At 38.1% G+C, this 18,844-nt stretch overlaps 1 protein-coding gene across 1 annotated transcript in view; it reads right to left on the bottom strand.

Annotated features, from left to right (window-relative positions):
* ANKRD27 (ankyrin repeat domain 27) overlaps positions 1-18,844 on the bottom strand; it is a 93,153-nt gene that overhangs the window by 18,503 nt on the left and 55,806 nt on the right. Inside the window, exons 15-19 of the mRNA XM_031954385.1 lie at positions 12,702-12,784; positions 11,853-11,968; positions 11,334-11,426; positions 8,264-8,461; positions 7,415-7,474 (exon numbers count right to left, since the gene is read on the bottom strand). Coding sequence (XP_031810245.1) covers positions 7,415-7,474; positions 8,264-8,461; positions 11,334-11,426; positions 11,853-11,968; positions 12,702-12,784 — 550 coding nt within the window. The remainder of the gene's footprint in view (positions 1-7,414; positions 7,475-8,263; positions 8,462-11,333; positions 11,427-11,852; positions 11,969-12,701; positions 12,785-18,844) is intronic.

The raw sequence follows: 18,844 nt of genomic DNA, 5'->3' as shown, positions 1-18,844 counted from the left end.
GCACTTCTTTTGGAGGTCCCCAGCGAGATAACCTTTGGCTCTGTTCGACAGCCAGTCCCTTTCCCTAAAGGGCAAGGGGGGTTACCGGCTCTGGGGGTGACCAACAAGAGATGTTCCTCAGCCTCAGACCTTGGTAATCCACCTTTGTGGATGGGAGAGGAGACATAAACTTGACTCAATTGGCTTTGAGCATTCTGGGAACTGGTTTAATTCTGGGTGAGTACTTGAGGATAGTAGGTGGTTACACTGGACGCAGCAATAGTAACACCTACCGGCCTCCACCGGACGCTGTCGGAGTGCCCTGGCTGGTGGTCTGTTGTGTTCCGGAATTGTTTGTCTACTGTCTCTTTGTATCTACGTGTACTTGTATCTATCTGGTTCTGTGTGCCAGTGGCACAACTCTGGTTCTGAGTACCTTTTGGCACTATCTGGTTCTCCGGGCATTCTCTGTTGAAGGCAGAGAAATGCCCCAAACAGGGGCTTGGAACCTTAAAAAGTTCCGTTTGGATTCTGGGAGGGAGGCTCTCGAGCTGCAACAACTTCCCTCAGGGCTAGTCTAAGGTTTCTGAATAGCCCCTAGTCTGTATATGTTAAATATTTTGTTTAATGTTACAATTGTGCCCCTATGTCTGTGTGATTCGTGTTCTGTGTTTGTGACTTGTCTGTCTGTTGTGTTGATTTAAAGAGCTCTGTTAAGTTTTAAGAACAATGGTTAAGAAATCTGGCAATTGGTTATTTCCATGTTGCAACTATGCTTGGTATAAAAAAAATTTTTTGTGATTTTAAACTTTTTAACCTGTTGTAATAATTTGTAAGTAAAAGAACAAAAAAACTTGACTATTTTAAACTGGTGGAGAAGTTTTCCCTGAAAAGCAGGTTTTTAAAGTCTGCTAGAGAGGAGTAACAGTGATAAAACCTTATCTGCTTAATGCTGACTGGGGAAAAGAAATTTCTGCTGGTGGCCTTGAAACAGGCAGAAGGAAGAAAAACTTAAAAAAAAAAAAAAACTATTTGGTTTGCTTCTGAAACATTGGGTAATTTGTTAACATTATGGGTTAAGTTTGCTGGACATGTGGGTTTTATAGTTATTTAGCTATTTACTGTATTGTGAATCTTAAAATTTCTGAAGGGAAAAGGAAAGGAGAATGACGATTTATGAAAGATTGATTTGTAGAAGCAGTTGTAGGTTTGAAGGGTTTTAGGAGTGAGGAAAGAGAAGAGGTGGGGGTAAGAGAAATGGGAGAGGATCTTTTGTCTCCCAAGGTAAAGATTCAACTCATTCCCCCTCCCCCAACTGCTTCTGCTACTTTAGCAATGGAGCATCTAGTAGAAGGGTTGTTAAAATAGGTTTATAGTATGTAGCTGAGGGAAAAAGAAGAGTTAAGTAGGAAGAGAAAAAGGAAGGGTTTTAATGGAAGGATTTCTGTGTGGGGAAGCCTGAGTGGGAACAGGAGGGAATCTTTTGTGCAGATTTAGCTCACCCTCCTTTCTCCTTCTTTTCCCCCCACCCACTAAGTGTGTTCCAGCCTTTTTTTATCAAGTCGCAGCCGGCTGACAGGAGCAATTATGATTTTAAAGAGAGAGCCTGCACTTGTTTTTGTTTTTTGAATACATAATGATTTCCTTGGTTAAGGAATATAATCATAAATGTGATCTATAATTTGGTGAAGTTATTTTTAAAAGTTTAATTGGTGTTTTAAAGAATCTTTCAGATTCTTTTATGTGGTATTAGGATATTCTGTATAAGTTTTAATTGATTGTATTGATTGTGTGCCCATCATTTAAAGGACTTTTGCAAATAAGTTTTTTTCTTTGTCCTTTTGAAAATGTTTTTGTTATGGGTAATATGTAATTTGGAATTTTTCTATGTATTAGGTATTTTAAAGCAAAATGATTTGCATAATGTTCAACTTATGACACTGCCTACTTAGATATGAAAGATGAATTGTGAAATTACTGGGACAAATTTCTTACTATTATCAATATAAAGTCATGGTAAATACCTTTTGGGATCTACCTGAAACTTTATTCAATAGAATTTGTTATTGGAGGTAAAATTTGTTGGGCTTCTAATTAATATTTATAGGGAGTTTTTAAAGCTCCACTCTCTGATGGTTAGTGGGACAATTACCTGGGATATAATTGGGTTAAGGCTACTTTATCCTGTGTCCTGTATGTGCTTAAATTTTTTATTGTTATAGTCATATTTCTGCATTTTTTTTCTCCTCCTGTGCCTAATAGGAGCCAATGGTCAGCAGAATTTGCTAACGCAATTCAATTATGTCATACCCTGCTGTTTCCAATCTCGTTATATGTAATCATTATGTCCTAAATACTTAGGCAAATGAGTGTTTAGCCTGGTCATCTATCTGTTACTAGACATTCATGTCCAAAGATATTCAGGTTTTTAAAGGTTTCTAAATGATGAGAGGACAATTAACAGTGGTCTGTGAAACCTAACTGCTGTTTTTATTGGGACTACAACTGACAGGCATTTGGTTGTCCTATGGGATAAGCATGTTTATTTCCATGGGCAGCTGCTGGCCGGTCTATTTTGGGCTCCCCACATCTTGCAGCGGTCCTTGTGAACCAGTCTTTCTATCTCAGGCTGTCTTCGCCCCTCATCAGCATGAAGCAGTTTTTGAATGAGAGGTTTCGTCCCCTGCCCCCAATAGAATGATACGGGAAATTGGACAATCGTTGATGAATGACTGTTAAACCCTGAATGGATCATTTATTACTGTGTGTTGAGACTGGGGTGGAAATTGTTAAAATTGTGTAACTCCTGCTGTTATGTTTGAATAATTTTTGGGAAACGCTATTGTGATATGTATAGGAATTCACTCTTGGGATTTATATGAGGGGTGGTTGTTTGACAATTTATTTGCTTTGTTTGGATGATTCCATTTGCCTGAGAGAAAAAGGGAGGGAAGAAGAGATAGGAAATTGGGGAAAGAGGAAGAATGGGAACCCCTAGTTTCCTGTTCACTTTGCCCTAGGTACTTCTGCCACCCCCTATCTCACTAGTTCAGATTGAATTAGAAGTCCTTTAAGCAGACCTTTTTCGCTTTTACTTCTTGCTTAAACCTACTGAAATGTGACTGCTGGTTATGCTTTAACTTTGGAACCCCGTATTCTGTTGGATTTGCCCTGGCAGACTCGTGTTTGGCACTTTTTTTGTTGTTGAAACAACCAGAAATCAGGCACCCTGGGACTTGGCAGTCTCCAGCCCTGTAACCCCAGGTTCTTAACTGGTATCTCAGCCTTCTCACAGGACGTTTCAGGCCTCTAAAGTCCATAGTTTGCCTGCCTTGATGGTCTAACTGTGCATATTCTCATAACTCTGCTCAGAAATCTGTATCCTGGGTGGGGACAGGTGGAGCTGCTCCACACCTCCCCCTTCTCCCCTGGAGTGGGTTGCCCCTCTGAATGGGCAGCACAACTGTCTTGAGCCCTGCTACTCCCTATATAAGCAGAGGCTGAGTTAAATGCACAAATGACTGCAGACCACCTAACACAGTGAACTGTCCATCTCAAACTGGATTCTCTGGCTGAGATGGTGCTCCATCTGTCAAGCTACAACGGGGAGCCTTTGGGGCTGTCAGGGAGAGACTTGCCCTTGCCACATAAGTCCTTGCATTTTTCTACTTCTGTTTTGGTTTATTTGCCTCAAATAGGATTGGTCAACATTATGATTCTGGGACCTTCCAGGTATCTAGGGGAAGGTAATTCAATGATTTGAACTGTTGTGCCACAATTCCCTTAATGGTCCTGCCCCAGTTTCCCTAAATGGCCCTACCTCAGTTTCCCTGAATTGTTCTGCCTCAGTTCCCGTTTGCAAACCCCGGTCCTGTTCATTAGGACTGATTTAACTTGGGGCTAGTTACTTGTAAATATGCCAACTCCAGATAAGAGGGAGCTCAACGAAACCTATGGGCAACCGACACTCCTGTGGACCTCAAGATCCTCCTGGCCCAGCTGATGGCCAGGACTGGCGGCGCCCTGCAGAAGGACGTGTGATTCTTCCAAAAGCCTTTTGTTTCCGAATTGCACCAACTCACTTAGTGGGGGACTCCCTTATATGATCTGCTTTGCCATTTCTTTTTGTCTGGAATGGAATCCCTCACTGAGACTGCTGCCTGCTGATGCCCGATTTGTGCCAAAGTGAACCCTGCCCATTCCCGAGGAATCACACCTGGGGACGCTGGGAAGCCGATTTCACGACTTCAGGGACACGGAAACCCAGGTTCAAGGACATCCATATCTTTTGCTTTTTGCTGACACCTTCTCAGGTTGGCCCGAAGCCTTTCATGTAAAATCTGAATCTGCTTTGGTCATAAGCCAAGGAATTTGTGACTGAAATCATCCCCTGGTTCGGAGTCCCCCTCTCCCTCGGGTCTGACAATGGCCCAGCTTTTGTTTCTGATGTTCAGTCCCTGGCACAGGCCCTCGGGTTCAAGTGGCGCCTGCACTGTGCATATGGACCATAGAGTTAGGGTCAGGTAGAAGGCATGAACAGGACACTTAAGGGGCACATTTCTGAGCTCCGGTTGGGAACTGGTGAGACTGGGTATGAGCATATTCAGTGCCCCACCCCCTATCCTTCCCCACATAGGGCAGGACAGCTCTTATGATGTTACTAATGGCTCAAGTCCCTACAGGCTCTCCAGGATACCCGGGCAGTGGCCAGAGCTCTGTATTGAGCCTCTGCCCAGCCTCCCCCGCCCCGGCCCCCACCCAGGGGATGGGATCCTGACCAGAAAATTTCCTCCTGGATCTGCATTGGAACCCCGCTGCACTGGCCCTCACCAGGTCATCCTCTCCAATCCCTCAGCTGTGAAGGTGCCCCACTGTAAGGCTTAGATCCATTGTTCACATGTGAGGCCTTGCCCTGCTCCCGACGCGTGGGCAGGGCCCGACTCAGGAAGATGGTGTTTTCATATCTTATCCCCCTTTATGGCCTGATCCTCTCTCTTGCTTTCCCCTGCCCTATTGGGGAAGCCCGGCCACTATTCTCCCCATAGATGTGGACCTTAATGAGAACTACTGGGGGGAGGTGGAGGCCTGAAATGAGACTTATGGGCAGCCATGGTTCTATCTGGCCCTATGTCAGCTCTTGGGAAGGACCTGGGGTTTCAGGTTTTATGCGGCAGGAAGAGATTTGGGAGCCCTCCTCATAGCCCAAAGAAGGACCCTCCTGAGGGAAAACAACCCCATAGGCCCTAATGCAGTTATTAATCCCCTTCATTTACTCCTAAGACCAGTCATGACCACATCTCGTCTGGAGGAGGAAATCAGGACAACACCCCCTCAGCCTCCACTCCCCGGAGGACCGCTGTGTCCCTATGGGATCTTTACATCAGCCCTTGATGAGATACACCAGCTGATAAACCTGACCGGCCCCACCCTTGCCATAAGCTGCTGGCTCTTACTGGACCCGGCCCCCCCCTACTTTGTGGGCATAGGCACCACCTGGGGGACAGAGGCCCCCTCCATCCTGAATCTTTCACCCCCTGGGGAGAACCTGCCCCCAGAGTGTACCACCCACGTTCCCAGGTTAACTTTGGGAGGGGTTCATGATGAGGTACACTGCCTCAAGTCGGAGGGCTACAATCTGGAGCACTCCCCGTACAAAAAGCAATGTGTAGTGGTTACTGAGGTTCCCCCATACAAGAATACCATAAACTCCCTAATGTGGGCTCCAACAGGGTCCTATCTTTGCATGTATCATGGGATTAACCCCTTGTATCAGTGAATTCGCTTTGGCCTTGGAAGAATCCCCCGAGCTTTGCCTGCTTGTATACATGCTTCCTCAGGTCTATCTGTATTCTGAAGGGGACCAAGGACATTTTGGTCTGTTAGATAGGGCAAGGAGGGCTGCTCCTACTCTTGTGCCTCTTCTAATGGGACTAGGAATAGCAGGCTCCACGGCTGTGGGGAGCACTGCCCTGATCCATTGGGACAGCCAGCTGTTAGCCCTGGGTTCCCAGGTGGACCAGGATTTAAAGGACCTGGAAAATCACATATCCTTCTTAGAGAACTTGGAGAACAAGTTTCTGCCATTCTGAACTCCTTGGCAGAGGTGGTCCTACAGAATTGTCGGGCCTAGATTTTCTCTATCTTAATCAAGGAGGGGTACATATGGCCCTCAGGGCAGCTTGCTGTTTCCATGGTAACAAGTCTAGGATAAGAAGAGAGTCTCTCTCTGCAGTTAGCCAGTGGATCAAGGACTAGGAGACATATCAACGACAATCAATGTCTTGGTCCCAGTCACTTTTCAATTAGTTACCCTGGGTAACCTCCCTTGTGACCTCCCTGATAGGCCCCCTTACCCTATTTCTACTGGATCTACTAATTGTCCCTCGTTTGATTGTTTAACCACAAATATCAGGAAGAGGATCCAGGCAGTTAAGTTGTTTGTTGGCAGGATCACTAACTCTCCCCTGGCTTCTGAGGAGTCCAATCTCTGACAGTCTCAAGAAAAGGGGGGAGTGAAGTGGAGAAGCACCCCAAAATGGGACCATGAGAAACTTAATCTTGAATCTTTGTAGTTAGAAGTTTATTACTAGTTCGTCACTTCCTAATGCAGATGGTATTTTTACACCCCCAGATGTGCTGCCCTGAAAAACCTGAGACCTTGACAATTTGATAAACTTAAAGAAATACCGCCTATTGCTGTCTGGGAATGACACCCTTAGAGTGATAACCTTTTGCCTCCTGTTTAGAACAGAAATTCCTTTTATTATGACAAATGAATCAAGAAACATTTTGATGTCTCTCTCTTCTTTCTATAAATATGTGGCCCTGAGACCATTCATTCGCTGACTCCCCTCTTGTGGTGGGGTTCAGTTGCTAGCTAGCAATAAACGCTCTTAAATTTTCATTATTTTGGCTGCCCTGTGTTTTTTCTCGCCTGGGCACTTCAAAACGATCAGCAGGATTTCAGGAAAGTCTTGCAAGAGTTACATTAACTGGTGCTGAAGGAAGTGAGCAGAACCAAAAAATCATTGCACACAATAATAGATTATGTGATGATCAGTCATCTGCACTCAGAGAAAGAACAGAGAAAGAAAGTATTGTATCTTCACTTTTTTTTGTTTGCTTTTTCTTTCTTGTGGTTTTTATACCTTCTTTTGGTCTGATTTTTCTTGTATAACATGACAAATATGCAAATATGTTTAAAAGGATTGTACTTGTTAACCTATATCAGATTTCTTGTTCTCCTGGGAAAAAGGGGAAGTAAGAGAGGAAGGGAAAAAAATTTGGAAAATTCATTTACAAAAATGAATTTTGAAAACTATCTTTACATGTATTGGGAAAAATAAAATACTATTGAGAAAAAAACAACAAAAAGTGTTACAGAGGGAAAATAAAGTGATGTTTCTGTTAAAGTTAAGGCAATATAAATAGTTACCTCAGAAGATCTCTTTCCCCTTTCAAAGGCAAGGTGATGGGTTTCCATGACAGATACAATCTAATTTTGAAAAAAATTAAATAATGAAAAGAAATAACAAAAAAAGCCATCCAAAATATTAAAAGATCATATAACTCCATTTTATTATACCCTGCTCTACAAAATACAATCTCTCCAAGATGAACTGTTGCCTACAAGCTAAAAATCCTAAATGGAGAAGTTGTAGGAGACTAAAAAGCTGTAAAGTGACAAGGATAATTTTGAAAATTACAGAAAAATATGAATTTCCAGAAATGCAAATGGAAGAAGCCATAGAAGAACTTTCTGGCCCACTCCAAGTACATCTTCCTGAAAATACTAAAAAAAAGATGTATCCTTTTGTATAAAGGAAAAAACAATAATATAAAAGAAAATACTTCTGTACGTGAGCCAGAAGACATAAATTTAGTTTTCCAAAAGATTCAGGATTAGACAGATTCAAGGAATAAAGTTAACATAACAGAGATACTTTTCACATTAGTGAAAAGGCTTACTGGAATAAAAGAATCATATTTAAAATGAAGACAACTTAACAGAAGAAAAAATTCTTTTTTTCCCATTTCCTTCTGTGACTTGGGCAAAGATTTTACCTGATTATTTAAAATCTTTGATACTCCACTGAAAAAGGTACTTTGGAAATTAAAAATGTAAATAAGCTAAATGCATTAATAATTAACATTCAAACACAAGTAAGCAACTGTAAGCCAAATTCTATCCTCAAAAATGTCTTCAATATTTGTAAAAGAATAAAAGAAACAAATCTGTGTAAACAAATTATAAAGACCCAAATGTAGAGATTAAGAATGCTACCTTGGAGTTTAATGCACATTTTAGTGGTGTTTCCTTCATTCGGTTCTGGTGCTCGGTGCTGGCTCCATTTTGCAGCAGTACTTCTATGATACCCTGATAGCCCCAGCGAGCAGCTATATGAAGAGGAGTGTCTCCTTTTTCATTACCAATATCTAGTCTGCAAGAATGCACATCATAGTAGACTAAAGCCTTCACACACTGCAAAGAAATTGGGAAATCATAACTGCATGTGCCACACATCAAGCAAAAAGGTGAAGCTTCACTTCTACTCTCTGATTTGTCCAATCATAAATAAGTTTTAATTCTATACAGTGATCAAATAACAGCAATAAATACAGGGTTAAATTTAAAAGGACTCTGGGTTATCAGATTAAGATTTACTTTCTAATGCACATAATGTGGAAGGCACAGTGCTCTATATGCATTACATTTGCCTTTCTTAAAAGGGAAAGTATCAAGATTAAAACATAGGAAATAACTGGGTATGTCAATTAAGATACTATGTAAAGATATAAATCCTTTAAGGGACTCTTGGGTCAAGATTGCATTTGGTATTTGTTATGTTTTGTTTTGTTTTGCAATGTTTGCAATGTTATGTTTTGGAGATAAAGCAGACAAATATCAGAAATCCCACTGCACCGTTGGGGGGGGAGGCAATCAGGGTAAAGTGACTTGCCCAGTAACACAGCTAATGAGTGTCTGAGGCTGAATTTGAACTCACTATCTCTTGACTCTCTAGTGCTCTAACCACCTGGCTACTCCACTCATTCAGTCTTGAAACAAAACAAAGCCTGTTGGGTGAAATTAGTGTTTCTAAAATGTGTTTAAGCAATGGGACTGGGAAGGGTGGGAGAGAAAGAATGAGATTAGGTACATAATATAAATAATTAAATTACCATAGTAACCTATTGATAAATTCAAAGATCCTAGCTACTGGAGCAAGAATTCACTAACAAAAACTGCTAGGAAAACTGGAGAGTAGCCTGGAAGAAACTAACCCAACATATATCACATCAAATACCAAGATAATAAGCGCATGATTTAGATATAAAGATAATATCATAATCAAATTAGGGAAATATGAAAAAATGTTACCTATCAAATCTATGAAAAAGTCACAAGTTCATGACCAAACAAGAGATCATGGGAGGTAAAATGGATAATTTTAATTACATTAAATTTAAAAAGTTTTGCATACACAAAACCAATGCAGCCAAAATTAATAAGAAAGCAGGAAACTGGGGAGAAGGGGCAGAGATTTGAAAGTAAGATTTTCAGAGAAGTTTCATTTTTTTAATTATAGAAGATTGAGCCAAATTTGTAAAAAGTAAAAACCACTCACTCCTGAATTGACAGATGTTCAAAGGATATCAACAAGTAGTTTTCAGAACTCAAAGCAATCAATAACAAGAAAAAAATGCTCTAAATGACTAATAATAATAAGGAAATGTAAATTAAAACTATGAGGTGTCATCTCATACCATCAGAATGGCTAATATAATAGACAAAAAATGGCAAATATTGGAGTAGATATAAAAAAAATAGGTACATTAAACTACTGTTAGTGGAATTGTAAACTGATTCAATCATTCTAAAGAATAATCTGGAACTATACCCAAGGGCTATAAAATGGCATATGCCTTTTGACCCAATAATCTCCTTACTAAGACTCTGTGCTTAAAAAAAAAAAAAAGGATCCATATGTACAGCAACCTCTGCAGAAGTTCTTTTCTGCGGAGGGGACATCAATCAATTGGGGAATGGTTGAACAAGTTATGATTTAGGATTGTGATGGAATACTATCATGCTGTAAGAAATTATGAAAGAGATTCCATCAGAAAAACCTGATTTACGTGAACTAATACAAAAACAAGTGAAAAGAACTAGGAGAACACCATACATAGTGATAGATGATAATGAACTATAAAAGGCTTGGCTATTTTGATCAGTGCAATGATCTATGAAAATTAAAATGGACTCATGAAAAATTCCGTACGCCTCCAAAGAGAGAACTGATAGACTCATGAGTACAGACTGAAACATATTTATTTTCTTCTTGGTTTATTGTGGGGTTTTTTTGTCACATTGTGATTAAGTTAGAAATATTTTGCATAACTTCATATATACAATGAGTATCACATTTCTTATCGAGAGGTGGAGGAAGAGTAGAGGAAAAAATTTAGAAATTTAAAAAAAAATTAAAAATTGAAAAAAATGTAAAGGCAAAAAAAGAAGGTTGAAAAACACTTAGTTATCAGGGTATGACATACAAAGTGGACATCTGAGTACCAGTAATTTAGTGGGGTCACTGAGTTAGTACCCCTGTACATGGGCCTTGAACTGGTACTGTCAAAGGGCAGTGGTCCTGGCCCAGAATAATAAGAGGAAGAAGAAGAGATCAGGATGAATTTCTTTTGGGAAAGAGTAACATGCCTGAAATCATAAGGGTACCATAACCTAGGAAAAAAGGCTATTAGAAGACACACGTTTTTGATAAACCATTGTTTCTGCTCTCATGGAATTTATAGTCTACAAGGAGGATAAGATGTCAATAAACTATTACATACAATATAACATGAAAAAATACATCAGCAAAACAAAATGTTTTGAGTCTGAGAAGGAAGTTATTTCTGAAAAGTGGGTGGAGAACACAAAAGACCTCATGGAGAAGGTAAATGAACTGTGCTTTAAAGCAAGTGGAAGGAAAGATATTCTAAGCATGGAAAACACTATGAACATGTAAGTAGGACAAATTTTGTTGTGCTTTGGAGAGAAGACCAGAAAGGAAAAGTAGTATCATATTTTGAAAAGTCCTGAATGCCAAGCTAAGTCAAATTCACTAGGCAATCTATATTCAAGGATGATCATTCTCTCTTTAGCATCAAAAGATTAACTTACAGGGTGAATAAAGTCAAAATGAGAAGATATTTTAGAAGCCTAATGCAATAATAAAAGCTAGTGGTAATGACAAAAAACAAAAGGAACATTAAAAATTTTCACTTTCAAAACAAAATTAATTAAAACAAAATGACTATCACAATGCCTACTTAATCAGAAAATAACTACTCACATCTTCATGACCATATGTACATGCTAAATGGAGAGCCGTATTGCCATTATTGTCTTGAACATCTGTATCTGCCTTATAATGTAACAACAGAAGCTTAAAAAAGAAAGAGTCAACAATAAGTGTCAAAAAATTAATGTATAAGAACAAATGACATACTATTGTAATTCTTTAGGTAGCATCAAAAAGCATTACAAATCTAAATTCTTTAAATTATTAAGAATCAAATATTCTCTTGATTTTATAAATTCCCTATTATTCCAAACCCCAGAAAAGCTATTTTTGCCACTAATCTATATATATATGCCTCTGTAACAGCGCTGCCTTTTATTTGCCCTTGTTAGTGTAAGGAAGGTGATGCGGCAGGACAGGAATTAAAACCTTATTCATGAATGAAATAATGCTTATGAAAAAACCACTGATATAACAGCAAAATCAAATATCGACTCCTACTAATCTGTTCCTTTTTTCCCTGTGTGTTTAAATAACAATCAGTCATTATTGAAACAAGAGACTGCTTACTGTAACATTCTGATAGCCCTTCTGACAAGCCAAATGAAGAGGTGTTGACCCATGATAATCAGTTGCATTCACTACAGCCCCTTTTGAAACCAGCAGATCAATGAGTGGTGCTTGCCCTAGAGAGAATACAAAAAAGTGCTTCAAAACAGATAAAAACTACATTCCTGAGAGGGAATGAGTAAAGTGGAGGCAAAGATTTTCCAAACTGAAACAGGAAATCCAAACTTTTTCTCCACTTTTACCATCCATTTGGTTCAGTTTATACAGATTCAACAGTATTCAAATGACAAAATTGGAACCTTTCCTTCAAACTTCTTTGAGCTAATAAGTTTACAGAGTAATGTAAGTTTTAAGCAATATAAGTTTCTTTGAGTTAGTATTAAAAAGTATATATTAATATGAAAAAGTATATGACCTTTGACAAGGAGCAGTCCAGAGCAATAAAAGGCAGAAGAGTAGTATGTTCTGACTATGAAAATAGCTGGATGTATCCGACACTCAACTTGCAAAGAAAATTGAGAATGAGGGCTAGGAACTGGGGGAGAACTGAACTGCTGCTTGCACAACACCAATTATGACACTGAAATATGGATTTTGCATGAAGGTTTTCAAACTGCTCTTCAGGCTGGACAGAGATCATTTCATCAGCAACTGTAGGCTGAGGCAATTGAAGAGCAAGCTGACAAAGCATTTGGCATTTTTAAAAGAAGATTTGGCTGCTTTCAAGTGAAGAGCACAGGGCTGGAAAATAAACACACCTCCTCCCCTCCCCGATCAATGAATTTGCTTAATCTTTACCAAAAAAAAAAAAAAAAAAAAAAAAAAAGCACAAGGCACAAGGGTACCTACCACAAATAGCAGCTACGTGCAGTGGCGTATAACCCCTGTCATCTCTGGAAAATGGAGTGACAACTGAAGGATCATTCATTCTCCTACATACCAGAAGTGAAGAGAAGAAAAACAGCAAAATAAATGACACATCAGGTCAAAGTTTTCTGAATCAATCTGCCATTTCCCAATCCAAGTGGATTTTATTCAGTGATGTCACTTCAGCTGTAAAACCTATGATCATAGAATCTCAAGCCAGAAAGCGCCTCAGCAGCAGCTAATCTAACCCAAAAAAAGAGCCCCAGCAACAAAGCAGGGTCTCCTCACCTCTGCTCCCTCCCAGGCAACCTGCTCTAAAGGCGACATGAAGATCACAGTTTCCCACTTGCAGTTCCAAAGACTCCCCCTAGTTATGTTTTCTGAGATCAGACAGAAAGAGTCCAATTCCCCTTCTAAATGCAGCCCTTCAAACACTTCAAAACAGAAACAGTCTTCTCTCAACAAGTTCTTTAACTTATTTTCATACAGCATGAACATCAGATCCTTTACCATCACAGTTTGTCAATATCCTTCCTAAGAGAGGGCAGTACTCCAGATGGGCTCTGACCAAAGAAACTCTTTCTCCCTCCTTATTCCAAGAAAGGATCTGTGCTTCTCCTAATTCATCTTATCTCACTGTGTCCAGTGTTCTAGTCAGATTTTTTTTCTGTACCCTAACCTTGCTGTTCCAATATGGCAGCTATCCTTCTCAACTTTTTCTTACCTATAAGTTTGATAAGTACATTATCTATGCTTTTATTTGACTTACTAATAAAGAAGTTAAACAGGACAGCCCAAGTACAGATCCCAAAGACACTTCATTTTGATGCCAACTCATTAAGAACTATAGTTTTGAGTCTGGCCAATCAACCATTTCCAAATTCACCTAATTTTATTATAATCTAGCCCATAAAAATTGCAGGAAAGCATTTATCAAATAACCGGTTTTTAAAACCTAGGCAAATTGTAACTATAGTATTCTTTGATCTACTAGTTTAGTAATCTAGTTAAAAAAGGAAAAAGTTAATCAATCTAATATGGCCTCTTTTTTTGATTGTGTTTGCTGAGACAATTGGGGTTAAATGACTTGTCCAGGGTCACACAGCCAGGAAGTGTTGTATCTGAGGCCAGATTTGAAACCCAGGTCCTCCTGACTTCAGGGCTGGTGCTCTATCCACTGTGACACTTAACTGCCCCTAGTTATTACCTCTTCTTGATAAAGCAATGTTGGCTCTTTATATATCTTTTAATGTTAAAAGATAAATACTAAGCACCAATACTAACAACTAAATTTTCTAAGAGCTATTTAAATGTAAATTGAAAATTTAAGTTAATTTACTTAATGAAATTAAGACATACATTCTTGAAGAATGACAGAAAAATTATGTTAATTTACTTAATGAAATTATTCACTACTTACTCTCATCAGGATTCTTCATCCATTCATGTTTATTCATTTTCATTTTGGCTCTTTAAAAATTATGTTTCTTTTGTAGATATTCTCTGACCAATTCTTTAATAATATAATCCAGATTTTTCCACTAATCAAAGTCAAGCTCACTATTCAAAGATCACTAGCAATGGCACAGAAATCACTTCTACAAGTTCTTTGAATACTGAGATGTAGTTCATCTGGATTAGGTGACTTGAACTCATTCATCATGTGCATCTTAGGTGCTCTCCTAATATATTTAATTATCTTGGATATCACCTCCCTATTAGCCATTTTTGTCCTCTACTTTCCATTCCAAAGATGTCTCTCCTTGGCAGAAAAAAACAGATGTAAAATACATCTTGAGAAGCTCGTGATGTCAGCTACTATTGCCCCATCCCAAGCAAGTTTTAAAATAAACAAAAAATTTTATTGTCCTTAAGTTTCCTCATAGCTACAGATATCCTGAAATTTAAATTTAAATTCAGCAGTGGCTGTATTAATTGGTTTTATTCAACGGCTCCTTATCTTTTTTAAAATAATTCTTTGTTAAAAAAAAAAAAAAAAAAAGTCAGCACGAAGAATGTTTGTGGCAGCCCTCTTTGTAGTGGCCAGAAACTGGAAACTGAGTGGATGCCCCTCAATTGGAGAATGGCTGAATAAATTGTGGTATATGAATATTATGGAACATTATTGTTTTGTAAGAAATGACCAGCAGGATGATTTCAGAAAGGCCTGGAGAGACTCACATGAACTGATGCTGAGTGAAATGAGCAAGACCAGGAGATCATTATATACTTCAACAACAATACTATATGATGATCAATTCTGATGGAAGTGGCCCTCTTCAACAATGAGATGAACCAAATCAGTTCCAAAAGAGCAGTAATGAATTGAACCAGCTCCACCTAGCGAAAGAACTCTGGGAGATGACTATGAACCACTACATAGAATTCCCAATCCTTCTATTTTTGTCCGCCTGCATTTTTTATTTCTTTCACAGGCTAATTGTACACTATTTCAAAGTCTGATTCTTTTTGTACAACAAAATAACTGTTTGGACATGTATACATATATTGTATTTAACTTATACTTCAACATATTTAATATGTATTGGTCAACCTGCCCATCTGGGGGAGGGGGTGGAGGGAAGGAGGGGAAAAGTTGGAACAAAAAGTTTTGCAATCATCAATGCTGAAAAATTACCCATGCATATATCTTATAAATAAAAAGCTATTTAAAAAAAAAAATTCAGCACACATTCTCAAAATGGCAAATGGTCTAAGGTTATGAACAGGCAGTTCTTAGAGGAAAATAAATCCAAGTTATCAGAAGCTATATGAAAACACTGTGAAATTCCACCTCACTCTCATTGGTTTGGCAAAGTTGACCAAAAAAAGGAAAATGCCAAATGGTGAAGGAGTTGTAGAAAAACAAATATATTAATGGACTCAAAATAAATGAGATACATTTTGGGGGGGTGGGGAGGGGGGAGAGAGGATGTGGTCAAAGGAGGAATTTGTTTTGCTCAATTATGTGACAGGGTCTTTGCTTTTTTTTTTTTTTCCTTCTTTCTCAAAAGGGGAGAGTTAAGTCAGGAGGGAAAGAATGAAAACCTGAAAAACTAAATTTTTTTTAAAAATCAAAGCTATTTGTCTTTAGAATATTGTTGTCAGCTCAGAAATTGTTATCTTGTTTCTGCTTACTTCAACATTCCACAATTCATCCAATGCTTTCCAGGTTCCTCTGAAACCATTCCCTTTATTATTTCTTATATAACAACAATTTATTTTAACTTATTCAACCATTCCCCAATTAATAGGCACCACCTCAGTTTCCAAATTTTTGTCAAAATAAAAAATATAATTATTTTTGTACCTCATTGAATTTGTTTTGCTCAGGACTAGTTTCTCTATAAATCTACGTTTCCTTTTATTCTCCCTTTTCCCTTTCAATCTTTCTTTTCTATTTCTCTACTGAGTCAGAAAATCAAATAATATTTACTAAGCGCATCTATGAACTAAGCTTTGTGTTTACAAAGAAAAACCAAAAAAAAAAAAAAAAAAAAAAATCCTGTTCTCAAGAATCTCAGTCCAATGGGAGAGACAAAATGCAAACATCTATAATCAGACAAGATAAATACAAGAGAAATATAAAGCAGTTTTAGCGTACAAAGGTTAAGGAGGCTTCTTGAAGAAGTTCCAGCTTGAACTGAAACCTAAAGGATGCCAGGAGAGCCAAGATGGAGAATGTTCCAGACATGAGGGACAGCCAGTAAAAACAGCCTGTTGGGAGATGGTCTTCTGCATGAAAGAAGAAACTCTGCTAGCTGGCAGAGAACATGGAAGAGAGTAAAATTAAGGAAACTGGAAAAAAAAGAAACAGCAGGTTATAAAGGGCTTGAATTTATATCTAATCTTCAAGAGAATAAGGAGCTACTGGAGTTATGAATATGAGAATGATACAGGCAAATCTGCTTTTCAGGAAAAACAATTTGACAGTTGAGTAGAATGTAGATTGGAATAACAGACAACTAGCAGAATCGCGAAACAGCCTATCTGTGAGGTGCCCAGAGCGTGCACCAGCTGTGGCATCAGAAGGGACTATACATGAAAACTGCTAAGAAGGTGGAAACAACAGGAGCTGAGCACTGACTGGGTGGGGGAGAGGAGGAGAGTGAGAAGTAAAGGGTGTCTTTGTTGTTACTGTTCATCAGTTGTGCCCACAGAGGAACAATGACATCATGAGGATGATTTCTTTATTTGAACATGAACTAGATTTAAATGAGATGGAGCTGAGGATGATATTTAGAGCATGGGTAGGTAAAATGAAATGTATTGTGCTCAGTGGTTAGTGAGACAAACATAAGAATCTAATGAGAATCCACTCATGTACTTATAAGATAATTTTCCATCCTACCTCTCCCTCTTCTTCACGTATCCCTCTTCCTTTTGCTTTCCATTTTTGTTTTCATATATTAGAACATAATGGAAGCACTCGCAATATTCTGATTAATTAATTCTAATTAATTCCATTCTCTCACCCCCAATGATAACAAGGTTCAGAGACACATGTATAATTTCCTTGTGTTAAAATGAAAATAATTGGGGCACCTAGGAGGTACAGTGGATAGAGCACCAGCCCTGAAGGCAGGAGGACCTGAGTTCAAATCTGATCTTAGACACTTAACTCTTCCTAGCTATGTGACCCTGGGCAAGTCACTTAATCCCAATTGCCTCAATATAAAACAAAATAAAATGTAAATGATTTATCACTGCTTACATACTTCTGATTGTTCATTTAGGTTTCTTTTTATTCCTTTTCTTAATTCCTGTTTGTACTATTTTCCATATTCTTGTAATATTTTCTATGCAACTCAAGTTTTTTCATCAGGAATCCTTGGAAGTCATTCTATTTCATTAAAGGTTGATTTTCTGCTTACAGTATTATACTTCATTTTACTGGATAAATTATTCTTGAGGATAGGCTACATACTCTACCTTCTAGAATCTCATAATCCAACCTCTCTGTTCCTTTTCATTCATGGCTGCTAGATCTTTTAAGATTCTAACTGGGTAAGCATCACATGTAATGGGGAAAAACTGGAACCTCTCCCAGTAAGATCAGGAATGAAACAAGGTTGCCCACTGTCACCATTATTATTCAATATTGTATTAGAAATGCTAGCCTTAGCAATAAGAGTGGAGAAAGAGATTAAAGGAATTAGAGTAGGTAATGAGGAAACCAAACTTTCACTCTTTGCTGGTATACTTTGATGCTATACTTAGAGAACCCCAGAAATTCTACTAAAAAGCTATAAGAAATAATTCATAACTTTAGCAAAGTTACAGGATACAAAATAAATCCACATAAATCCTCAGCATTTTTATACATCACCAACAAAATCCAACAGCAAGAGATACAAGGAGAAATTCCATTCAAAATAACTGTCAATAGCATAAAATATTTGGGAATCTATCTAGCAAAGGAAAGTCAGGAATTATATGAGCACAATTACAAAACACTTTCCACACAAATAAAGTCAGATTTTAAAAATTGGAAAAATATTGTGTGCTCTTGGATAGGCCGAGCAAATATAATAAAGATGACAATACTCCCTAAACTAATCTATTTATTTAGTGCCATACCAATCAGACTCCCAAGAAATTATTTTAATGACCTAGAAAAAATAACAAAATTTATAAGAACAAAAGGTCGAGAATTTCAAGAGAATTAATGAAAAAAAAAAAAAATCAAATGAAGGCAGCCTAGCTGTACCTGATCTAAAACTATATTATAAAGCAGTAGTCACCAAAACCATTTGGTATTGGCTAAGAAATAGATTAGTTGATCAGTAGAATAAGTTAAGTTCACAAGATAAAATAGTCAATAACTATAGCAATCTAGTGTTTGACAAACCCAAAGATCCTAACTTTTGGGATAAGAATTCATTATTTGACAAAAACTGCTGGGAAAACTGGTAATTAGTATGGCAGAAATTAGTCATGGACCCACACTTAACACCATATACCAAGATAAGATCAAAATGGGTCCATGATTTATACATAAAGAAATTAGAGGAACATAGGATAGTTTACCTCTCAGACTTGGAGAAAGAAGGAATTTGTGACCAAAGAAAAACTAGAGCTCATTATTGATCACAAAATAGAAAATTTTGATTATATCAAATTCA

Source organism: Sarcophilus harrisii, chromosome 2, assembly GCF_902635505.1.
Source record: "Sarcophilus harrisii chromosome 2, mSarHar1.11, whole genome shotgun sequence".
NCBI lineage: Eukaryota > Metazoa > Chordata > Mammalia > Dasyuromorphia > Dasyuridae > Sarcophilus > Sarcophilus harrisii.
Note: the sequence above shows the minus strand (reverse complement) of the source record. Positions and strands in the feature narration are given on the sequence as shown.